General features: G+C 42.7%; 1 protein-coding gene across 4 annotated transcripts in view; it reads right to left on the bottom strand.

The window, feature by feature from the left end:
• USH1C (USH1 protein network component harmonin) overlaps positions 1–20597 on the bottom strand; it is a 92780-nt gene that overhangs the window by 52203 nt on the left and 19980 nt on the right. For all 4 annotated transcript variants that reach the window (XM_075567703.1, XM_075567704.1, XM_075567705.1 and 1 more), the window contains exons 5-10: positions 11383–11491; positions 11265–11289; positions 10994–11051; positions 6998–7101; positions 5454–5538; positions 1588–1647 (exon numbers count right to left, since the gene is read on the bottom strand). In XM_075567703.1, the coding sequence (XP_075423818.1) occupies positions 1588–1647; positions 5454–5538; positions 6998–7101; positions 10994–11051; positions 11265–11289; positions 11383–11491 (441 nt within the window). The remainder of the gene's footprint in view (positions 1–1587; positions 1648–5453; positions 5539–6997; positions 7102–10993; positions 11052–11264; positions 11290–11382; positions 11492–20597) is intronic.

Raw genomic sequence — 20597 nt, 5'->3', positions numbered from 1 at the left:
TGTGTCAGTGTGTGTATGTGTGTGTGTCAGTCAGTGTGTGTATGTGTGTGTCAGTCAGTGTGTGTGTGTATGTGTGTCAGTCAGTGTGTGTGTGTGTATGTGTGTCAGTCAGTGTATGTGTGTATGTGTATCAGTCAGTGTGTGTGTGTCAGTCAGTGTGTGTGTGTGTGTGTGTGTCAGTCAGTGTGTGTGTGTGTGTGTGTGTGTGTGTCAGTCAGTGTGTGTGTGTAAGTCTGTGTATGTGTGTCAGTCTGTGTATGTCAGTCTGTGTATGTGTGTCAGTCTGTGTGTGTATGTGTGTGTCAGTCAGTGAATGTGTATGTGTGTGTCAGTCAGTGAGTGTGTATGTGTGTGTCAGTCAGTGTGTGTATGTGTGTGTGTCAGTCAGTGTGTGTGTCAGTCAGTGTGTGTATGTGTGTGTCAGTCAGTGTGTGTATGTGTGTGTGTCAGTCAGTGTGTGTCAGTCAGTGTGTGTATGTGTGTGTGCCAGTCAGTGTGTGTATGTATGTGTCAGTCAGTGTGTGTGTATGTATGTCTGTCAGTGTTTGTGTGGTGTGTATGTCTCTCTGTCGGTGTCCCGCCCCCCCCCCCCCTCTGATGGTGCTGTGGGGGAAACATTCCCTTGAACAGCCAACACCAACAGCCTCTTCTGCCGCCATAACTGCTGCGCATGTGCGGCATTGGAGCGGGAGCGGCAATGGCGGACGTTCACTCGCCCCCGATGGCAGCACAGTTGCGCAGCACGCAGACCCCGCAGCCATTGGTGTTGGCTTCCTCCGGCAGCCGGGTCAGCGGCCTCCAGCCCCCCGGGGAGCCGCTGTAGCAATGCATCTGGGGGGAATGGCGGCACGCATGTGCTGGAGCGGCCGGGCCTGAGGGGAGGGGTTAGCCATCACAACAGCGCATGCGCGGAATGGCAGCGAGCAGTGAGTGGGGAACGGCGGCCGTTAGGAGCAGGGCCGGTGGCTATCGTCGCCGCATATGTCAGCAACTGTGTGGGGGGTGCGGCGGCCATCAAGAGCGGCGCCGGCGGCTATCGCCACCGCCGCCGCATCTGATTTTTTTGAGCGGTTGGGATCATGTCAGTGTTGGGGTCGGGCTGAGCCAGAACACAGCCCGGCCTCAACTGCCAGCACTGACGTCACATCCGTTTCATTTCTGTCTCCACAATTCATTTTTGCCCCAGTTCGAATGAGGTGCCACTAAGGAAGTTTCACTTAAAAAAAAGACATAATTGTAACATCATTTTATAGCATCTTACTATGTGCAGAAAAAGCAGTCAATATAATTCTTTATAAATAAAAATGCAATTATTAATAGCAAGGAAAGTGGCAAACAAATAATAACAAGGAGACGATACTATACAGTTTTGAAAAGATAAATGGTATGATGAACGTTAAAAAGGAGATATCATGGCGTGCTAAGGTCACACAGAGTTTAAGTATATAGCTGAGGCTATAATCAAATACCCAGGCACCTGTATTCAAGAGCAACATGTTACCCCCTACGTGACACGTCCCAGAACAGTTTTCCAGGTTTCTAATCACCAGGTCACGTTTGCAATCCTCTGCATACACAGAAATATACCTCTTTATGGTCCAAGTTAGAGAAATCCACTCCATTAACTTCCACTATTTGATCTCCTACCTTAGGATAAGAAAAGCAGAAATATAACAACTGCAAGCACTCCATTTAATAATGTAAGCAGCAACGAGTATTCCCCAATCCCACTTAAAGTCAAATATATAAATTTGTGTAACAATTCCTTATACGTTTCTCTATCGTTTGAACACACACATCCTTGTCAAACACTTCAGTAGTAATCAACAAGTAATACATTTTAGGATATATTAAATATATATGTCAAAGTGAATTTACAAGGGATTGCCTAATTAATGAAGCTTTGGTTTACAAATATGTTTGCACTTGATTTCTCATTATTTGGCTCTTTCAAACACCTGACCTTTAATCTAAAACAAAGAGATACTCTCCTACAACAGCCAACTTGAATTACAGTAAGTTGGAGCCTTTTTCAAATGGGAGATTGCATGGTCTTGCAGTTTAATATTTAAGGCACGATTCGCTAAGCTCTGTTAGTCTATTTAATGTGATGTTAACGTAAGTTAGCGACCATTTATAGTAACGCGGTATTTATTGCGACGTTAACCGGGGTTTACTCTCCTTTTAAAGCACGGCATTATGAATAACCTATGTTATTCTAAACGGAATGCAAAGGTTATTACATCCTCCCTAACTGTGGAGTTGGTCCCATTCAGACACTGAAATAAGGCTTTTGATGGGGAGTGGAGAAGAGAAATACCTGTGAATACACCTGAGATACCTGGGGCATATACAAATGCCATAAATTATCATATTTCCCAGTACCCCAGGTGTGTTCACAGGTATCTCCCCAAGTGGAGTATACAGTAGTTTCATCTATTTTAATGGGTCCGCTAATAAATTGGCACAATTCTTCTGTCTGTCCCTTACATATTTAACCGAGTTTAGTGAATCTAGCCCAGAGCGCATATGGCAGAGTGGCAAATCTTTTCCTACCTGTATGCTAACACGTTCTAAAAGTGCATTTAGCAAGTACAGTATCAACTATGCCTTAGAACAGCACTCATACTTACCCCAAAACATGGGATTGCACCATTGCTTCTTGGTAATGGCTCAGAACAGTGGTTTGCAACCTTTCTTTAGTTAAGAAACCCTATGTGAAATTCTGGGGAACCCCAACCCTCTCTAATAGTGTGTCCAATATCAGATGCTTTGTAAGGAACCCCAACCCTCTCTAACAGTGCGTCCAAGATCAGATGCATTGTAAGGAACCCCAACCCTCTCTAATAGTGCGTCCAAGATCAGATGCATTGTAAGGAACCCCAACCCTCTCTAACAGTGCGTCCAAGATCAGATGCATTGTAAGAAACCCCAACCCTCTCTAATAGTGTGTCCAAGATCAGATGCATTGTAAATTCTTCTGTATTTGGTACAATTTTAAAATGATCTGAAAATTACAGGGAACCCATTAGAGATGCCCGGAACCCCTGGTAGAAAAACACTGGCTCAGAAAATTAGTTGCTTCCATTTAACTTATTTGAGTGCTTTGGACATGTGATACATTGTATCATATCGCGGTGTCCTGACGTTTACAAGGACAACCGTCTCCTACATTCCATTCTGTGTTTCCTCATCAGTGTGTCGTACATCATTCAAAATGTTTCTACTTTAGCCTGAGGACTGGTAAAGCGGCACGACGTTTTACATTTGTGATCTAAAGTAGTTAATAGAAGATCAAAGAGAACAGATACAAACCAGCGCCCGCAGGGTATAAAGTCCAATAAGTCCAAATGAGGGGAAAGGAGAGAAAGTCCAATAAGTCCAATGAGAGGGGGTTCTCCAATCAGGTGATCCGTTTACACGTGGATAGAAACAAGGACAATAATCATAGTGTATACTGTAAAAAGCGCAAAACAATAAAAACAAACTACAAGCAACAAAGACATAACATGGAACACAGAAGCTGAAATAAAAACTATTTAATAAAACAAAGGAGCCTGCTGCAGCGGGTCATCAAGGGGTTAAAACCCAAAACCCGACTTACAGCAGGACCGGATAAAATGCGCGTGTGAAACCAACAGGAACGAATGCCAAAAGCTGTGAGAGTCCTCCGTGGGCGCCTGGATGTGCGCTGGGATTATTGTAGCTCCCTCCAAAGTGTGGAAGGTTCCCAGATTGGACACAGGGAAAGGGGAGCTGAACACAGCTATACACATCAGTGGGGACCTCTCTCATGATGGCGTTGCTTCCTGCAGAGGAGCGACGCCATCACAGCGCACATCCAGGCGCCCACGGAGGACTCTCACAGCTTTTGGCATTCGTTCCTGTTGGTTTCACACGTGCATTTTATCCGGTCCTGCTGTAAGTAGGGTTTTGGGTTTTAATCCCTTGATGACCCGCTGCAGCAGGCTCCTTTGTTTTATTAAATAGTTTTTATTTCAGCTTCTGTGTTCCATGTTATGTCTTTGTTGCTTGTAGTTTGTTTTTATTGTTTTGCGCTTTTTACAGTATACACTATGATTATTGTCCTTGTTTCTATCCACGTGTAAACGGATCACCTGATTGGAGAACCCCCTCTCATTGGACTTTCTCTCCTTTCCCCTCATTTGGACTTATTGGACTTTATACCCTGCGGGCGCTGGTTTGTAGCTGTTCTCTCTGTTCATCTCTGGTATTGTTCATACCAGTTTACCTGGCTGCCCTGGTACCATTTTTGATTTTTTCACTTACACCTCTTTTATTGATATTACTGTGAAGGGGACTAGCGCCACATAGCACTTTCTTTTTGTGTTAATAGAAGATCAAACTTATGCACACTTATTTTATCCAAGAATCTCCTGATTCATTTTCAAAGGGGGATTTCCTAACGGTTGGGCTCCATTTGTTACACAAAGATAAACTCCTGGGGGGTATTATAACAGCACCAAAATGAGCAGCCTTTTCTCATGATTACACACAAATCGTGCAACTCCACATTCTATTATACATGCCGACCAGCTAAAGCGGAAGACATTAAGTTACTGAACATGAGTTTTTGCACCATTGCCAGTAGTGGACATAACTGGAAAATTAATCAAATACTGTGCAAGTCTTGTGTGAGAGAAATATACTATGCACATCACTCGATAACAGATGACAGTCACCGCTGGTTGATTGGGGATTATTCATTAAACTGCGATAGTGAAAATCAGGACTCTTATCCAACGGAAACCTTTACGGACTTCAATGGGAGTTTCTGTGCGATCGTGCTCCAATCAGCTCCAGCGCAGTTTAATAACCCCCTCTGAATTTTGTGGACATCCTTGCGGACTAATTTGTCACGTGGGGCTTTTTAATAAGGCCGGACATTATACCAGTTTGATAACTCAGCTCTAACATGTGTTCTCATTTAAAATAAAAACATTTCTGGCATAAAGATTGCTGCTTCAAGGAACGAGATTTTGCGAAAGGGAAATAAATGGAAACGGGGTGATGGAAAATCATGATATTTTACCTCCTTATTTATCGCACTTGAATGTCTTGCGATACTCTGGAGGCTTCTCTGGCATTTATGTTGTTATTATGTTAATATTACTGTGTAAAAACACTGCACTGACTGCACTAATTAAGAGCTCATTGTCAGATTGCTAGATATTATTCTGAGAAAACCACCATTGATTTATCAGTGGAAACAACTGCAGCAGCGTGAAGAAATGCATAAATAAAACAAGGCTTTTTGCTAAATGAAGGCGTATCTTTTAGTTGATAAGATTGTCTTGCATATTATCATTTGTACAATATGCAGTGGCAAAATAATATTTTAAGAGTAAAGTAAAGAGTAAAACCACATTTCCAAAATAGTGAATAATGAGTCTGACATATTAAAGATTAACAATGGTTATATCTTCACTCACCTCCAGTCCGACTTCATCAGAAAGGGAACCTGGCTTAACATTGCTGACAAATATGCCGGATTTTTGAGACGGCCCACTGGAAATGCTACCGCAAAGATAATGGAAGAAGTATTGTTATTTGAATTTATATGCACAGTATAGGTTTACCAGGTAACCTTGCTCTTCCTGAACTGTACCTAGCACTGGCCACTAGGTGTCACAATACAAGCACTGGTTAGTGGAGTCATCCTTTGGCTGTGTTTATAGTAACGGCTACGGCGAAGCAACCGTGGCACGTCAGCCGTCCCTATAGCGTTTCCTGCACTCTGATGCAGGAGACAGGAGAGGGTGACCAGGGGGGCGTGGCGGAGGTGTGGCAGTGAGCGGTTCACCCTCATTGGCTGAACCGCTCATGTCACGCGCCGATCGCTGAAGTCAAAATCCTTTGACTTCCAGCGATCGCGAGCGCATTATGTCAGCCGTCGCGGTCGCGCCCACTATGGGCACCCGCAACGGACTGCATGTACTTGCTACGGCGCTGCGCAACGTCGCAGTCGCAGTACTATAAACGCAGCCTTTGAAGGTGTTCAAATCTACGTTTGTGTTCAATTCTCACATTACTGGCCAAAAGTAAAAGTGCAACCCCTTTGCCTCTCTCCTCTGGCATGTGGCCAGAAGAGAACCTCCTCTTAGCAGCCATTGGGCGACAGCATTTTGGAATAAACCAAGGCCTGATTGTAGGATTGGTCACTAACTTAACAATGTTTCCCATTGAGAATGAGTGGCCACGATGTCTTATCAGGGAACTTGGACTCGTCCTGGAATCGGCAAACACTGGTCAGTCAGAAGGAACAACGTTTTATTGTTGGTCAGGTCTGAGCTCACAATAAACTAGTTTCTCTATAAATGCCTTTCAAGGGACGGATGCGTCTCTACCTTCTCTGCTAATACTCCTCTCTTGAAATATCCTTGCACAAGATCTCTCCACAGGTTACGAGGGGCTAACGCCAAGGGTGGGCACGGTCACTCATATTTTGGCTCTGCATTTTTTTGACTGCAAAAAGTCGAATTTCAGTCAAATGCTTTTGAATTTCCATTTTTTTTTTATAAGTTGCAGGTTTATCGAAAGGTTTAATAATTTCATAAAAATAAATAAATAAAACAGAGCATGAGTTTTTTTGAAGCGTTTTGGCTCAAAATCTGCCCACAAGAGAAAATGTATTTTGAAGTTCAACTTTGAACCAAATGTTGAATTCCCCAACTGCTCAACTTGGAATTGAAATCGCACGTGGAACCCGCGAAGGTGCCCACCCTTAGCTTAGCTACATTACGGTCCTTCAACCCAGCCACTGCGATGCATCAAATCTGCTGACTGCGAGACAGCGAACGGACAGTGGTCCGATCATGTGTTACTTGTAAGTGGATATAATTTCTTAACCGGTCTGTTAAATATAATCATATTAGTATAGATAATAGATACTATTATTAGCTCCTGCGTCCTGGACCTTTATCTATCTGCTGGTTTATTATTGTAGTGCTACAGAAGAGATGGGGAGTGTACGTACCTGCATCCCATGCCCACTGTGCCTACCAGACTAAGGAACACTTTCTTCTCCTTCATGTCCCTTCCGCCAGCCGATGCCAGCCCAGCAACACTGCTTTTTCCATCCTGCGGCAGAAGTAACACGGAGTTAAGTGGAGCTCTCCTTACCAGGTATTTACATTGTGAATGGTCTCCTTTGCATTCGAAGAAATGACCGGGATTCAGGGCATAGCGTACAGTCCTAGCCTCAGCCGTTACCACTAAATCCCAAATAAATTGGCACATACAGTAGGCTGTAGCACGATGGTTGGTCGCGTAGTCGGCACGGAGTCCGCCAAGGGTACGGTCCTGGTACCCGCGTGCTTGCGGAATCCCCAGGACCAGATAATGGCCGATCAGGATTAACACAGCGGGGGTCCGTGCTTCTGGGACCGGGCGGCACCCGTCTGTAAGAGACGCCCAGTGAGAGTGGACGAAATCCGTCACTGCGCACCTCTAACAGGCGATCGCGCTGCTTTTATCTTAATAACATAGGATTGCAGCAGGGGGTCTCCGGAGCTGAACCACATTAATCTCAGCCCCGGGACCCCCTGCTTCCCGAGATACAGGCCTCAGTATGGGGAGATTTAAACTTGCATGAGATACCGGCCCCCCATACCAGTAACTCGGGAAGCAGGGGGTCCCTGGGGTTCGGCTCCGGAGACCCCCTGCTGCAATCCTATGTTATTAAAATAAGAGATGCGCGATCGCCTGTTGGAATCCCTCTCTGCGCACCTCTATCCACTCTCACAGCGCGTCCGTTACACACAGGCGCGGCCCGGTGGGATTAACACGGCGGGAAACGTGATAAACCTCATTGGGGCCGCAATGCGCTGTTTTCCCCCGGCAGCAAAGGGGTTTATCACAGTAATTAGGTTTGATGCGTTCTCCGGAAAGGTTTTCCCTCAGTGCAGGGGGATGTTGAGGTTTTGAAGGACAATACAAAGGTTTAGGACAGGCAGTGAATACTCGCTCTGCTCAATTCCTCTGGAACTACTTCTTGTCACCTCTCCCAAGTCACTCACTAAATCCAAGTGAGTTACAATAGCCTCTAAGTAACTTTATATAGAGATATTTAGAAGTTACTTTAGCATTAAATGGCAAAACACCTTGATACATGGATGACCTTTCCTTTATTCATTTGATATAAACTACTTTTAGTTTGTATATTATCACCAAACAAATATATGCAAGGGCTTCAGAATGCAGCTGTTTTTATTTTGAATAACTGTGAAATTGTATGTGCGGGGTTCATCCCGCTCTGTTGCACGTGTTATTATCATGGCAGAACCCTTTGCTCCGTTACATATGAGTAATTACGATAACATTGTGTTTGCCTCACATACCTGCTCTTCATTCTTCTTACGAATGTGATGTGGTGCAAACATATTAGGCGTGATATATAGTGATATCAATAACACTGCGTGTGGTGTAACTAATTAAACATATATTTAAAGTGATATTGAATTGTTGCTCCTCCAAGACTTGTTACCAGTCTCCCTGGTTCAATTTCGTTTTCAAAGGAGTGCATAAAACATGGAAAACTAAAATGTATACAAAATATAGTGTATAATACTTAAACCAGTAGGATATAAGGAGTAGACAGCACACTATAAATGCAGGAAATATATTTTTATCACTTCTACCATTGTGTACAATTTATTTTTAGAGTCTATTTTGCATATTAAAATTGTATTAACAGATTGTCTGTTTATTCCATTTTTTGCGTGCTGGGAGCCACTGTGTAGATAATATTTAAACCAGTTTGTGAGGTGGTGCAATAGTGGTTGAAAAACAAAAAGTTTCTATAGAAATACACAAAAGTGAAATTAAACAGCAGTCTAGGACAGGGGAGCGCAAACGTTTTCTGCTGCTCCCCCGTCTTCCCTGCCACGATACACGTGCCCCCCACACCCCACCTTAGAGTACGTCAAATGATGCTGCGGGGTCATGTGACGTCACGTGACCCACGGCGTCATTTGACGCGCGTGACGTCACGCCACATGACCCCGCAGCGTCATGATGCCGCTTTGCCATGGCGACACATCACAGAGCGCCTGAATCTGGGTAAGAAAACAGTTGCAGGGGCCACACGCGATCCCCAGGCATTTAATTTAAATGCCGTGTGGAAGAGTGCGGGCCTCTGCAACCACCCGCACCCCTCCAGCAAAATTTCCCCCCCGGGGGGGCGCGCCCCCAAGTTTGCGTACCGCTGGTCTAGGACATTTGGTCACTGCCATTTCGCCGCGACCAAATCTCCGCGACTTGCCCCATCGCCGGCCTTGTCTCCGCCGGCCACTTCACTGCTGCTATTTCATTTCACTTTTCAAAGTCTATTTCTACAGAAAACCATTTTTGGAAAGCAATATTACACTATATTCTTCTCCACGTCCCCTTCCTGCCAACGGTGGGGGGTTCTGAAAGCTTCATTACTACAACTAAAGTGTGAGAGCGTCTGGATACTTCACCGCCTCCCAAACTGGTTCAAAACGATGACGTATAATTTGTTTCCATTGTTGTTGTTCATGTTTATCCCGCTCGTTTTATAATGAAATCTCATTTTCTTTCACAGGAATTTCAGCCTCAGCTCCAGTCGGCTGCATTAGACTGAGTCCCCAGTGGTCACGGCGCCGCGCGCCACGGCGTGCCCGCCACACACCACAGCACAGCCTTCTATGGGTCACGCGCCAGTGGCTGTGTGTGTGGGCGCGCAAAGCGCTGTGACGCGTACACTGGCAGAGAAGTCAAGAATTTTGTCTTCCCGTGCCGCGGTCACGTAGCCGCGCAGGGCAGATATGCCCGGTCATGGCCGCACTCCCCATCATGGCCCCGCCCCCTGGGCTCTCCCCAGTGTCGTCTTAACGCATGGGCACGCTGGGCAGTGGCCCGGGGGCCCCACGAGCATAGGGGCCCCGCGCTAATCTATGCACAGACCAGAATTTAACACTAATTTTCCGATCACCCGCCTCAACATTCAAATCCCCGCTAACTCGGTAGGAGAAAAATGACGACTTGTAGCGGAGAGTTGGCGTGTCTGCGTTGCGTGTCTGGAGGTACCAATAAATATAAGTCTATTTTATGGATAATTGACATCTTTATTCCTGTGAGTGGCTGTGTAGGCCGGATGCAGTGCACTGCTTTGCCCGGGGGCCGATAATGCTGTTAAGATGGCCCTGGCTTTCCCTTGATCTCCCCTACAGACCGTCGATCGCGGCTGTAGTCTCTGCACGCGCTGCCATGCCGCCAGGCGCACGTGCAGCAGAGAGGACCGCGGCTGTAGCCTTAAGCACCTTGTACAGCCTGGGCTGACTAACGCTGGGAACGGGACAGAGTAACAGTGCTTTAACCTGGTATGAAGTTAGATTTCGAATGGAAAAAAAGAGGATTGTGTCACAAATGAAACTAGCTAGTGAGGAAAGTGCAATAATACGAAGATATGAAGCTTCCAAATGCCGTTCTTACCAGCAACGTAATGGAAGAAACACCTTTTTTTTGCTGTATATACTGTAAAGCCGCTAGTTATTACCAAAGGAAAAGGACTATGTACAGGCTATAATTCCTAAGCCGTTGTAAGACACCTTACTGCACATTGTGGCTTTGCCCGGCTCAATAAATATGGCCCCTGTCACTTGTAATTCCAGGGTTTTGTACTGGCTATTGCCACTTATTGTCACTAGATCCCTGAAAATCCTTGGCGTCCCGAGAAGCACACTAAAAAGTCACAGGAACGCCCCATGACACCACAGGCATGAACCGGTGTGCTTTTCCGGCCCCACGCCGGGGTTCCCTATACTGCACGTGGAAATGACATCATGAAACAGGCGCGTCACTGGCCAATCCTAGTCACAGACATTTCCCTAAAAAGGATAGGCACATGAAATGCCCAGAGGTCTGAGAGACTACATTTTACATCACTGCAGTTATGAAAAACAATCACCCCGGGCTGTCAGCATCTGTACTTTATAAGTATTTGACTTACTTCTGTTTCTGACACAAACTGATCAGCGAACTGCCACTTCAGCGGTTCTTCTACAGAGCTGGAGGGAGCGGAGACCAGGAAATTAGGAACATTGGCACAAAAGCACATTGCTACAGTAATGCAGTTAAAACCTTAAATGTAACATATACTTTGCATGGGGTATATGATAAACATTTTGCCATATTCTTTCGGTTACTGGAGTATGATACAACGTTCCAGTCACACAAAAGATCGATGATAACTTTTGAACCTCAATACAGACATTAATTACCTTTTGACCGGTATCATCCCAACATCTGTAAAAGTTAAAGAGAAGTGTTGATGATTGAGAAGAAGTTGGCACATACAACACACATGACTTTGTCTCGAGTCCTTTTAAGATGACTTACGTCTAACTTTGATGGACACAATCTTTTTTGTGCGAATAAGATTTATTACTTCCTCGTGAGTGCATGACGAGATGGAGTATCCATTTATCCGAAATATCTCATCTCCAATCTTTAAAGAAAGGACAGCTGTGTTAAGGGTCGTATCGGAAAAAAAATAGTAATGGTGGCAAAACTAATAATTAGCGGTCAATGTTTTACAATATGAAAAAATGTGACATTTTAATAAAAGTACTTCGTTATTATGCCTTGGTTAATACACAGTGTAACAACAATCCTTCATCTTGCATCTATGCCAATACATCTTTCATTAGCAGTTAAGGATTTACAGGTACCAAACATCATGGTTCAGAAAGTTTAATTCATGTAAATAGAATGTATGTGGACACTGGTATGAATTAACAAAGGCAGGTTGGTTACATTTCAGCCCACCACTGTCAAAAACACTTAACTTGATATATAGGAAAGAAAAACAGAGTGACTAGTCGCTCACCTAGTAGTATAAAGAGAATAAAAAACTAGGTGCTTAGGGAATGGTAGTACAAATAAACACTTGAACAAGTGACTCGAAGGGGTCACTAAAAGCCCTAATAACAGCACTCAAAGTCACCATACACAGGTAAGTATATGGTAGGGACTGGATATAAGTATAATTACTAGGACCAAAAATAGGGGTATATAGACCCCAAGCCACAAGACTCCAAACAGTAATTAAAAAAATAATATAATTTTATTAATATAACGACCGACGCAACTTAACAACTAAAGAGAACATATATACACACACACAGGATATTAAAATCCTCAGGGAACGAACGGTAGTGGGGTAAATTGGGAGACAGGCTCATGTGTGAATACACATAGCTGAAGGGAAATACCCTATGGTGTAGGAGGTAGATAGACTACACGGTATGTGTCTATTCATACAGTACAGAATATACAGGTGACTTGCTAAACAGTGATGACGGTCATACTGCGCAACATCAAACGCTGCTAAAGATATTCATACCACCACCCCGCATAAAGGATGAAAACAGCGTATAGCGCGACCAGCGGGGGTGCAACGAGAATACAGATAATCATATAAAGGAACACCTGATGTAAAGTGCTGTCGTGGCTGGACAAGATGGCTTAAATAAGTTATTACTTATCTCCTAGAGTCCAGACAATTGCTGCGTATAGAAAACAGCTTGTCGCTGTGTCTGTACTGATACTACCTTCACTGCATGCCTCAGCCCACACAAACCGTTCTTCCTGGTGTGCGTCAAGCGTCTGACGTCACCATACCCCGACGTACCCCCTGAAGAAGCGTGCCTAGCACGTGAAACGTACGTCGGGGTATGGTGACTTTGAGTGCTGTTATTAGGGCTTTTAGTGACCCCTTCGAGTCACTGTTCAAGTGTTTATTTATATAGGAAAGAATACCACATTCTGTGGGAACAAACTATCAATGCGCTGGGGACTTTTATGCCATTAAATATATATATTTACATATATATATATATATATATATATATATATATATATATATTTACACACACACACATATATATATATATATATATACACACACACACACACACACACACACATATATACAGTATATATATATATATATTTACACACACACACATATATATATATATATATATATACACACACACACACACACACACATATATACAGTATATATATATATATATTTACACACACACACATATATATATATATATATATACACACACACACACACACACACATATATACAGTATATATATATATATATATTTACACACACACACATATATATATATATATATATATATACACACACACACACACACACACACATATATACAGTATATATATATATATATATATATATATATATAATCAAAAAATAAATAGATGATACCGTTCTGTGGCTAACGAAATGCTTTTATTTGTGCGAGCTTTCGAGATACACTGATCTCTTCTTCCGGCGATGTTACAATGAATGAAGCAAGCAAAGGGTATACTTAAAAACAGTGTCTCTTGGAATGTTATCTGTGCGTGTCCTTCCCCCGTGTGTGGATGTGATTTATGGCTAGAGGTGTTAAATGGTTCCTGAAAGTAAGTGATGTAAGAGTGTGTGTGTTTATCTGTGTGAAAATAATCATAAATCACATCCACACCGGGGGAAGGACAAGCACAGGTAACATTCCAAGAGACACTGTTTTTAAGTATACCCTTTGCTTGCTTCATTCATTGTAACATCGCCGGAAGAAGAGATCAGTGTATCTCGAAAACTCGCACAAATAAAAGCATTTCGTTAGCCACAGAACGGTATCATCTATTTATTTTTTGATTATTGAAGCTCGGCTAACACGGTACTGATATTTTGTTTTGTCTCATTTGTATATGATTTGCATTAGTACACCATAAGCCATCTGCACACTGAAAACAAGTCCTGTTATAGTCACAAAGTGAAGCAAAAACTGAGAGTTGACTTGGCTCAGACGTCTATGTGTTGATGCAATGTACTGCTTTTTTTTATACAACATAATTAAAATAATTTAAATCAATATAATGGTAGGAATGTACAGATGCCAGATTTGCTTTTTTTTTTCTTTTTACACACAGGCCCTAATGATTGACTGTTATTATTTTTTATTTTTGAAGTTTCTGAAAAAAAAAAAAAGTAAATAATACCAGAAAACAGAAAATAAAATTAGAAATATTAAGTTATACATTTTGGGCGATGAAACTGCAAAACATGCCTAACATGACTGGGAGACCATCCGAGAAACGTTTCATGCCCTGGGAGTGTCTATGATTTTCATGTATTGCTGTATGAATCAAAAACAGGGGGAGGGGGAGAGAGAAATAAAAGCAAACGGCTTGTAACTGCATATGGAAAAGAGGTGCGTTTGTTCTGCAGAACAGATGTACGGGTAATTTGGGGAAAGTTGCCAATTTCCTCTTACTTTCTGTAGCTGCCAGTTTGAAAATGGCAAATTGATAGATGGACGAAGAACAAGATAAAACGATATTGCATTTGTTTGAAAAGAGACAAAGAATGAAAACGGTATTATCCAATTTGAAGGGAGAATATTTTCTAGCCAGACAATAAATGGTGATAGCATCTCCATTTAATTATTGCCATTTAAAAAAAACGGGTCAAGGAAACAATGGAACATTACTGGGATCGGCTCTCTTAGTCATGCAGTTTGCTTTAGTCACAATGCCTTCTAGATCATGCTCCGGTGACAATTCTATCCCCACCGTATTTGGTGCTTATATAAAGAGACAGAAAACAGAGGTGAGTCACATTATTTCATAAAGGATTGGAGATGTTTCGCAAATAATACTGAATAGTGAAACTTCAGTATGCTTTAAAGACAAAGGGTTCGGAGACTAGGTCGTATAACATCCTTTAATCAGAAACAAGGAGAGACCCCAGCAAGACGTAATTGCAATGAGAATTGAATTAAAATAAAAGGCACAAAACCTTGAAGTTGATGTTATGATAAAAAGGTCATTCTTCGTGTTTCTTCTGCTGTATTTTCTGGTTTCAAAATGTGTAGAGACTTCTGAAATTTCACCCACTTGTGTTACTTCACGAAGTACTTGGTTTTACCAGGAGATCGCGGTTTAGAACAGTGGGATGCTTGTGAATTCCCCTTATTAAATGAAATTAGAAAGTGTCTATTATGAAGGTACCTTAAGCTGATCCTTATCACCACAGATCAACGCACTTAGACCAGAAATGTATCCACAAAACACAGACAACAAAATCATTTAAAACCTAATCCTAAAGTAAAAAATCGGGTGTAGGGCTGATCACAGCGAAAGATAGGGCTGGAGGCTAATAGCCAATAAAAAGTATTTATTAAATAGGCATAAAGGCAGACAGATACAAGGTCCTCTGACGCGTTTCTCACCCATCGGGCACTTCATGAACACTTCATGAACACTTCATGAACCCCTAGTGCACGGCCCTTCAACGTGCGGCCCTTCAACGTGCGGCCCTTCAACGTGCGGCCCTTCAACGTGCGGCCCTTCAACGTGCGGCCCTTCAACGTGCGGCCCTTCAACGTGCGGCCCTTCAACGTGCGGCCCTTCAACGTACGGCCCAATCGCAGTCAGCAGGAGCAAAGAGCAGTTTCCCCCACTATGACTCACTTGCATGTGTACAGTAGCACCCCTTTCCCGGGTACTCACACGGTGGCGAGAGAGAGCTGTGTGTTAACCTTTGTCCCATTGCAGGTCATGTGATCACAGGTGCGCTGTACATCACAGGTACGTTTGGCCATGACCAAAATCGACAACGGCGCTCCACCACAAGGGCAACTCGCCTCCGGTCTCCTCCCCCACCTTCACCATTTTTAAATGTCTTCATACTCTGAGGATCGGCTGTAGGGCACAGCCGCAGATCTCCCAAATCTCCCAAATCTCCCAAATCTCCCCCGATGCCGCAGCTGCTCTGCTGGCATTTGTGAGCGCAGCCGCAGATCTCCCCAGCTGTCGCCGCACTGTCATTTACGAGCTGGCCCGTGCGCGCCCAAACAGGACACATTTTTACATTTCCCGCTGGAAATTCTTAAATGTGTCCTGGCTGGGCGCACGCATGGGCGCGCTCACAAATGGCGGCGAGTCAGAGGACATTTAAAAATGTCGAAGGTGGCGAGGTGACCGGTGGTGACGCAAGTGGAGGAGTTGTCGTCTTAGCGACGTAGCACCGGTGGTGATTTGGTTGTCCTAGATCACCCCTTTTGCCGCATTGAGGCAGCGGATCTAACACATTAGGGCTGGCAGACAGTGTATGGGTTTTTAACAGATGTTAAAAAATAACGCTGTAACCCTGTAACCCTTTCTTCCAACTTAACAATGTGTTGTCTCTGCTATTACTTCTTGGGTGTTTATTGCAAAGGAAGATCAGTGTTAAGCCGTTAAGAAGAGTCAGAGGTCCCAGCATGAGGCCGTTAGCTCTATAAGGGCTGTGACGGCCAGACCATGCTTGTTTGACCTGGCTGTGGAGAGAGGGGGCAGGCTGCAGGCAGGCCAGCCCCCCTCCTTCCCACACAGCCTAGGGGCACAAGAGGCAAGGGCCCAAAAATTGTTAGTCAACTTTAGGACGGGGCGAAGGGTATTTAAGCCCTCACCCCACTCCGTTTCCTCCCCCATTGGGTCTCAGCCGGCTTTGACCCCCCCCCATCCCCCCTCTCCCAGTTGCCAACATTCCGATACCCTCATGGAGAGGAGGGGAACGGACTCACAAATCCTAGAGGCACATCAGCCTTTATGGGATACCTAAGACTTGGGCAGGGGTACAAATCGGACACATAAGTCAGCGACTCCAGCCAGGCCCAATATTTTCAGGGGACTAATAATAATAATGTGGCTACACACAACCTTCTGCAAAGACCAAATCTGCACACTGTTCCAAACATATTACACTATTGTGTGTTTTTTGTATTTTTTTTATATATACCTGCGCTCCCCGAAATCTGGACTACAGTGAACATAGGGTTGGAAAAGCAATCCACAAGAGGGTTTGAGCAGCAACCTATAATGTCTTTCATTTATACCACACACACACACACCACTGCATTTATTGCTAATAAATTGCAAGCTGATAGCCCTTATATGATTTTTTTTTTCTCACTGATAAATCAAATCACATCAAATCAAATAAGCTTTATTGGCATGACAAAAGAAGATTTCAGTTTTGCCAAAGCAGTGTCTCTGCGTACGTTTCTCTTTCTTATTATAAGAATTGCACTTTGTATGGTTAAAGCGCCTTTTTGATAACACTTTTTTCTTCACTATTTACACTCAACCTGGCTGATAAATGATATCATACACCTGCCATGTCTTTTAATCCTCTTACCCAAGCATTGTATTTCTGTAGTTCAGTGAGGGACATAGCATGCCTCATTACAAAGCAGTTTTTATATAAATTATGAATATTGCATTTGTCAAAATATTTGCATGAATCTGCTACCATCGGTTTTTATTCAACGCATGCATAAAATTGTTCATCCAACATAAAGTAGCATACATATTCAAACGCAGCTGTCATTTTATCATGCGAGACAGTTCTACAGATATAGTTACAATCATGCATATGGATGAGGAGAATGACAAAAATAAGTATATTGTGTACCAAATACAGCTCAACCCCCTTATAACACTGTGCTTTGGGTCCAAAGAATCACATCGCGTTATAAGCGGATCGCGTTAAAAATAATGTACAATTGTATGCATTGTACAAAAAGGTATTTAAGATACCAATAATCGTGCTGTAAAGTACTGTATTCATAAATACGAAAATTGGGAGCCACGCTTGCATCGCGTTATAAGCGGATTCGCGCTGTAAAGGATCGTGTTATAACGGGGTTGTGCTGTACAATGCATCTAGAAAATAACACATTTTTAATGAATGAGGAACTATGAAAATACATTGGGTGTTGAGAATGTACATTATATACTCAGAAACGCCGCCTGGCTTCAATGGCAAATACCGTTACCTAGTACCCCAATTGGCACTCTCGCAGTTAAACGATTAACTCAGAGTAGTTTGTAAAAGTTTGACGCATGATCTTTAGCCGGTGATGGTATTAACCTCCAGCAGTTTCCTTCATTCCAACACATCTGTGTTCTCCAAATGTTTAGCGAATACCTCTCACCGAGAGAAGGATGGGATGTCCCGTTAAAACATAATCAAACACTTCTTGGAAATACATATTTACACATGTGGTGCTTTTACATATGCTTCTCCACTAAACGTTTGATTATGTTTTAATGCAACGTTCCATCTTTCTGCGTATGGGAGGTACTCTCCCCATAACCTTACTATACAGAAGGGGAGACTGAAGATTGATGATTTCAAGCCTAAATAATAAAGATGCTATATTGTCTATATACATCTATATTCAGCATGTAACTAGTTAAAATAAGTAATATAGTATTATGTTAGAAATTATATTGGAAAATTATTAGCGGCCTCTGCAAAAATAAGATAAAATTAGTCTGAAGACAGGCAGGTGTATAAATGTTTTATGTGACTTAAGAATCTATCGTGTTTTATTCATTTCCATTTTGTATGAAAATTGGTATGTTTAATGTCTTCTGAGTTGAATGGTCATGAGTTTGACTCAAAGGTTAGTTAAATAGTTAGTAAGACAATACAATAGAGATTGCTCTTAAAAGATTAGTAACAGTTAATTCTATAGTTACTTAATGACAGAACAAAGAGGGTTTGTAATTGAAAAGTAAATCTTGCTAAATGAAGAAACAGTGTTCTAATGTTGATGATTGACTAAGAAGATTGGTCCGACAGTGAGAAAAACAGGTGATTGCGATGTTAAGACTGGTTAAGGGAAATTTATAACAATTGTATTTGGCTTTATACAATTCAGAATCATTTAACACCACCAAGCTGAGAACAATCAAACTAAGGATTCTCCCCTCTATAACTACATTCTATACGCCTGAATGAAGTAACTGACTGAGATGAGGCTGTAAAAGATGTTTTCTATTGTCTCTGAATAAATTGAGAAAAGAACCGGACCGGGGACTATTTGATATATATTGAAAGGCGGGACAGTTATTTGCACCCATCTCACGAGCTAAATGTTCAGAGACAAGTAACTGCAACAACATAACCATGTACTCGCCAAAAGGAAGGGGGCTGAGGATGTGTCAAAACGGTATGAAATGTTTCAATACTTTACAAATGATGCACTCAGGTTATCAATTAACGTTCATGGCTTGTTTGTATAATTAGGCGTATTGCCCTGTGTGTATAATCCTACTCTGCATGACCATAATTTACTATATGAATTAATGGTAAAATTAGAAATGGTACCAGTTATTGCTGTCATTTTTTAATTCAGATTTTCTCATATACAGTTAGGTCCGGAAATAATTGGGCACTGATACAAGTTTTGTTATTTCAGCTGTGTACCAAAATAAATTCAAGTTACAGTTAAATAATGAATATGGGCGTAAGTGCAGTCTATCAGCTTTAATTTGAGGGTATTTACATCCAAATTGGAGGACAGGGTTTAGGATTTACATCACTTTAATATATAGCCCACTCTTTTTCAAGGGACCAAAAGTAATTGGACAATTGACGCAAAAGCTGTTTCATGGACAGGTGTGGGCTATTCCTTCGTTATTTCATCATCAATTAAGCAGGTAAAAGGTCTGGAGTTGATTCCAGGTGTGGCATTCACATTTGGAAGCTGTTGCTGTGAACCCACAACATGTGGTCAAAGGAGCTCTCAATGCAAGTGACACAGGGCATCCTTAGGCTGCAAAAAGAAAATCCATCAGAGAGATAACAGGAACATTAGGAGTGGCCAAATCTACAGTTTGCTACATTCTGAGAAAAAAAGAACGCATTGGTGAGCTCTGCAACACAAAAAGGCCTGGACGTCATCGGAAGACAACAGTGGTGGATGATCGTAGGATCCTTTCCATGGTAAAGAAAAACCCCTTCACAACATCCTGCCAAGTGAAGAACACTCTCCAGGAGGTAGGCATATCATTATCCAAGTCTACCATAAAGAGAAGCCTTCACGAGAGCAAATACAGAGGGTTCACCACACGGTGCAAACCATTCATAAGCCTCAAGAATAGAAAGGCTAGATTAGACTTTGCCAAACAATATTTAAAAAGCCAGCCCAGTTCTGGAGCAGCATTCTTTGGACAGATGAAACTAAGATCAACCTGTACCCGAATGATGGGAAGAAAAAAGTATGGAGAAGGCTTGGAACGGCTCCTGATCGAAGCATACCACATCATCTGTAAAACATGGTGGAGGCAGTGTGATGGCATGGGCATGCATGGCTTACAATGGGACTGGGTCACTAGTGTTTATTGATGATGTGACAGAAGATGAATTCTGAAGTGTATAGGGATATATTGTCTGCTCAGATTCAGCCAAATTCAGCGAAGTTGATTGGACGGCGCTTCACTTTACAGATGGACAATGACCCAAAACATACTGCGAAAGCAACCCAGGAGTTTTTTTAAGGCAAAAAAGTGAAATATTCTGCAATGGCCGAGTCAAACACCTGATCTCGACCCAACTGAGCATGCATTTCACTTGCTGAAGACAAAACTTAAGGCAGAAAGACCCACGAACAAACAACAACTGAAGACAGCTGCTGCAGTAAAGGCCTGGCAAAGCATCACAAAGGAGGAAACCCAGCGTTTGGTGATGTCCA

The sequence above is a fragment of the Ascaphus truei genome, chromosome 12 (assembly GCF_040206685.1).
Source record: "Ascaphus truei isolate aAscTru1 chromosome 12, aAscTru1.hap1, whole genome shotgun sequence".
NCBI lineage: Eukaryota > Metazoa > Chordata > Amphibia > Anura > Ascaphidae > Ascaphus > Ascaphus truei.
Note: the sequence above shows the minus strand (reverse complement) of the source record. Positions and strands in the feature narration are given on the sequence as shown.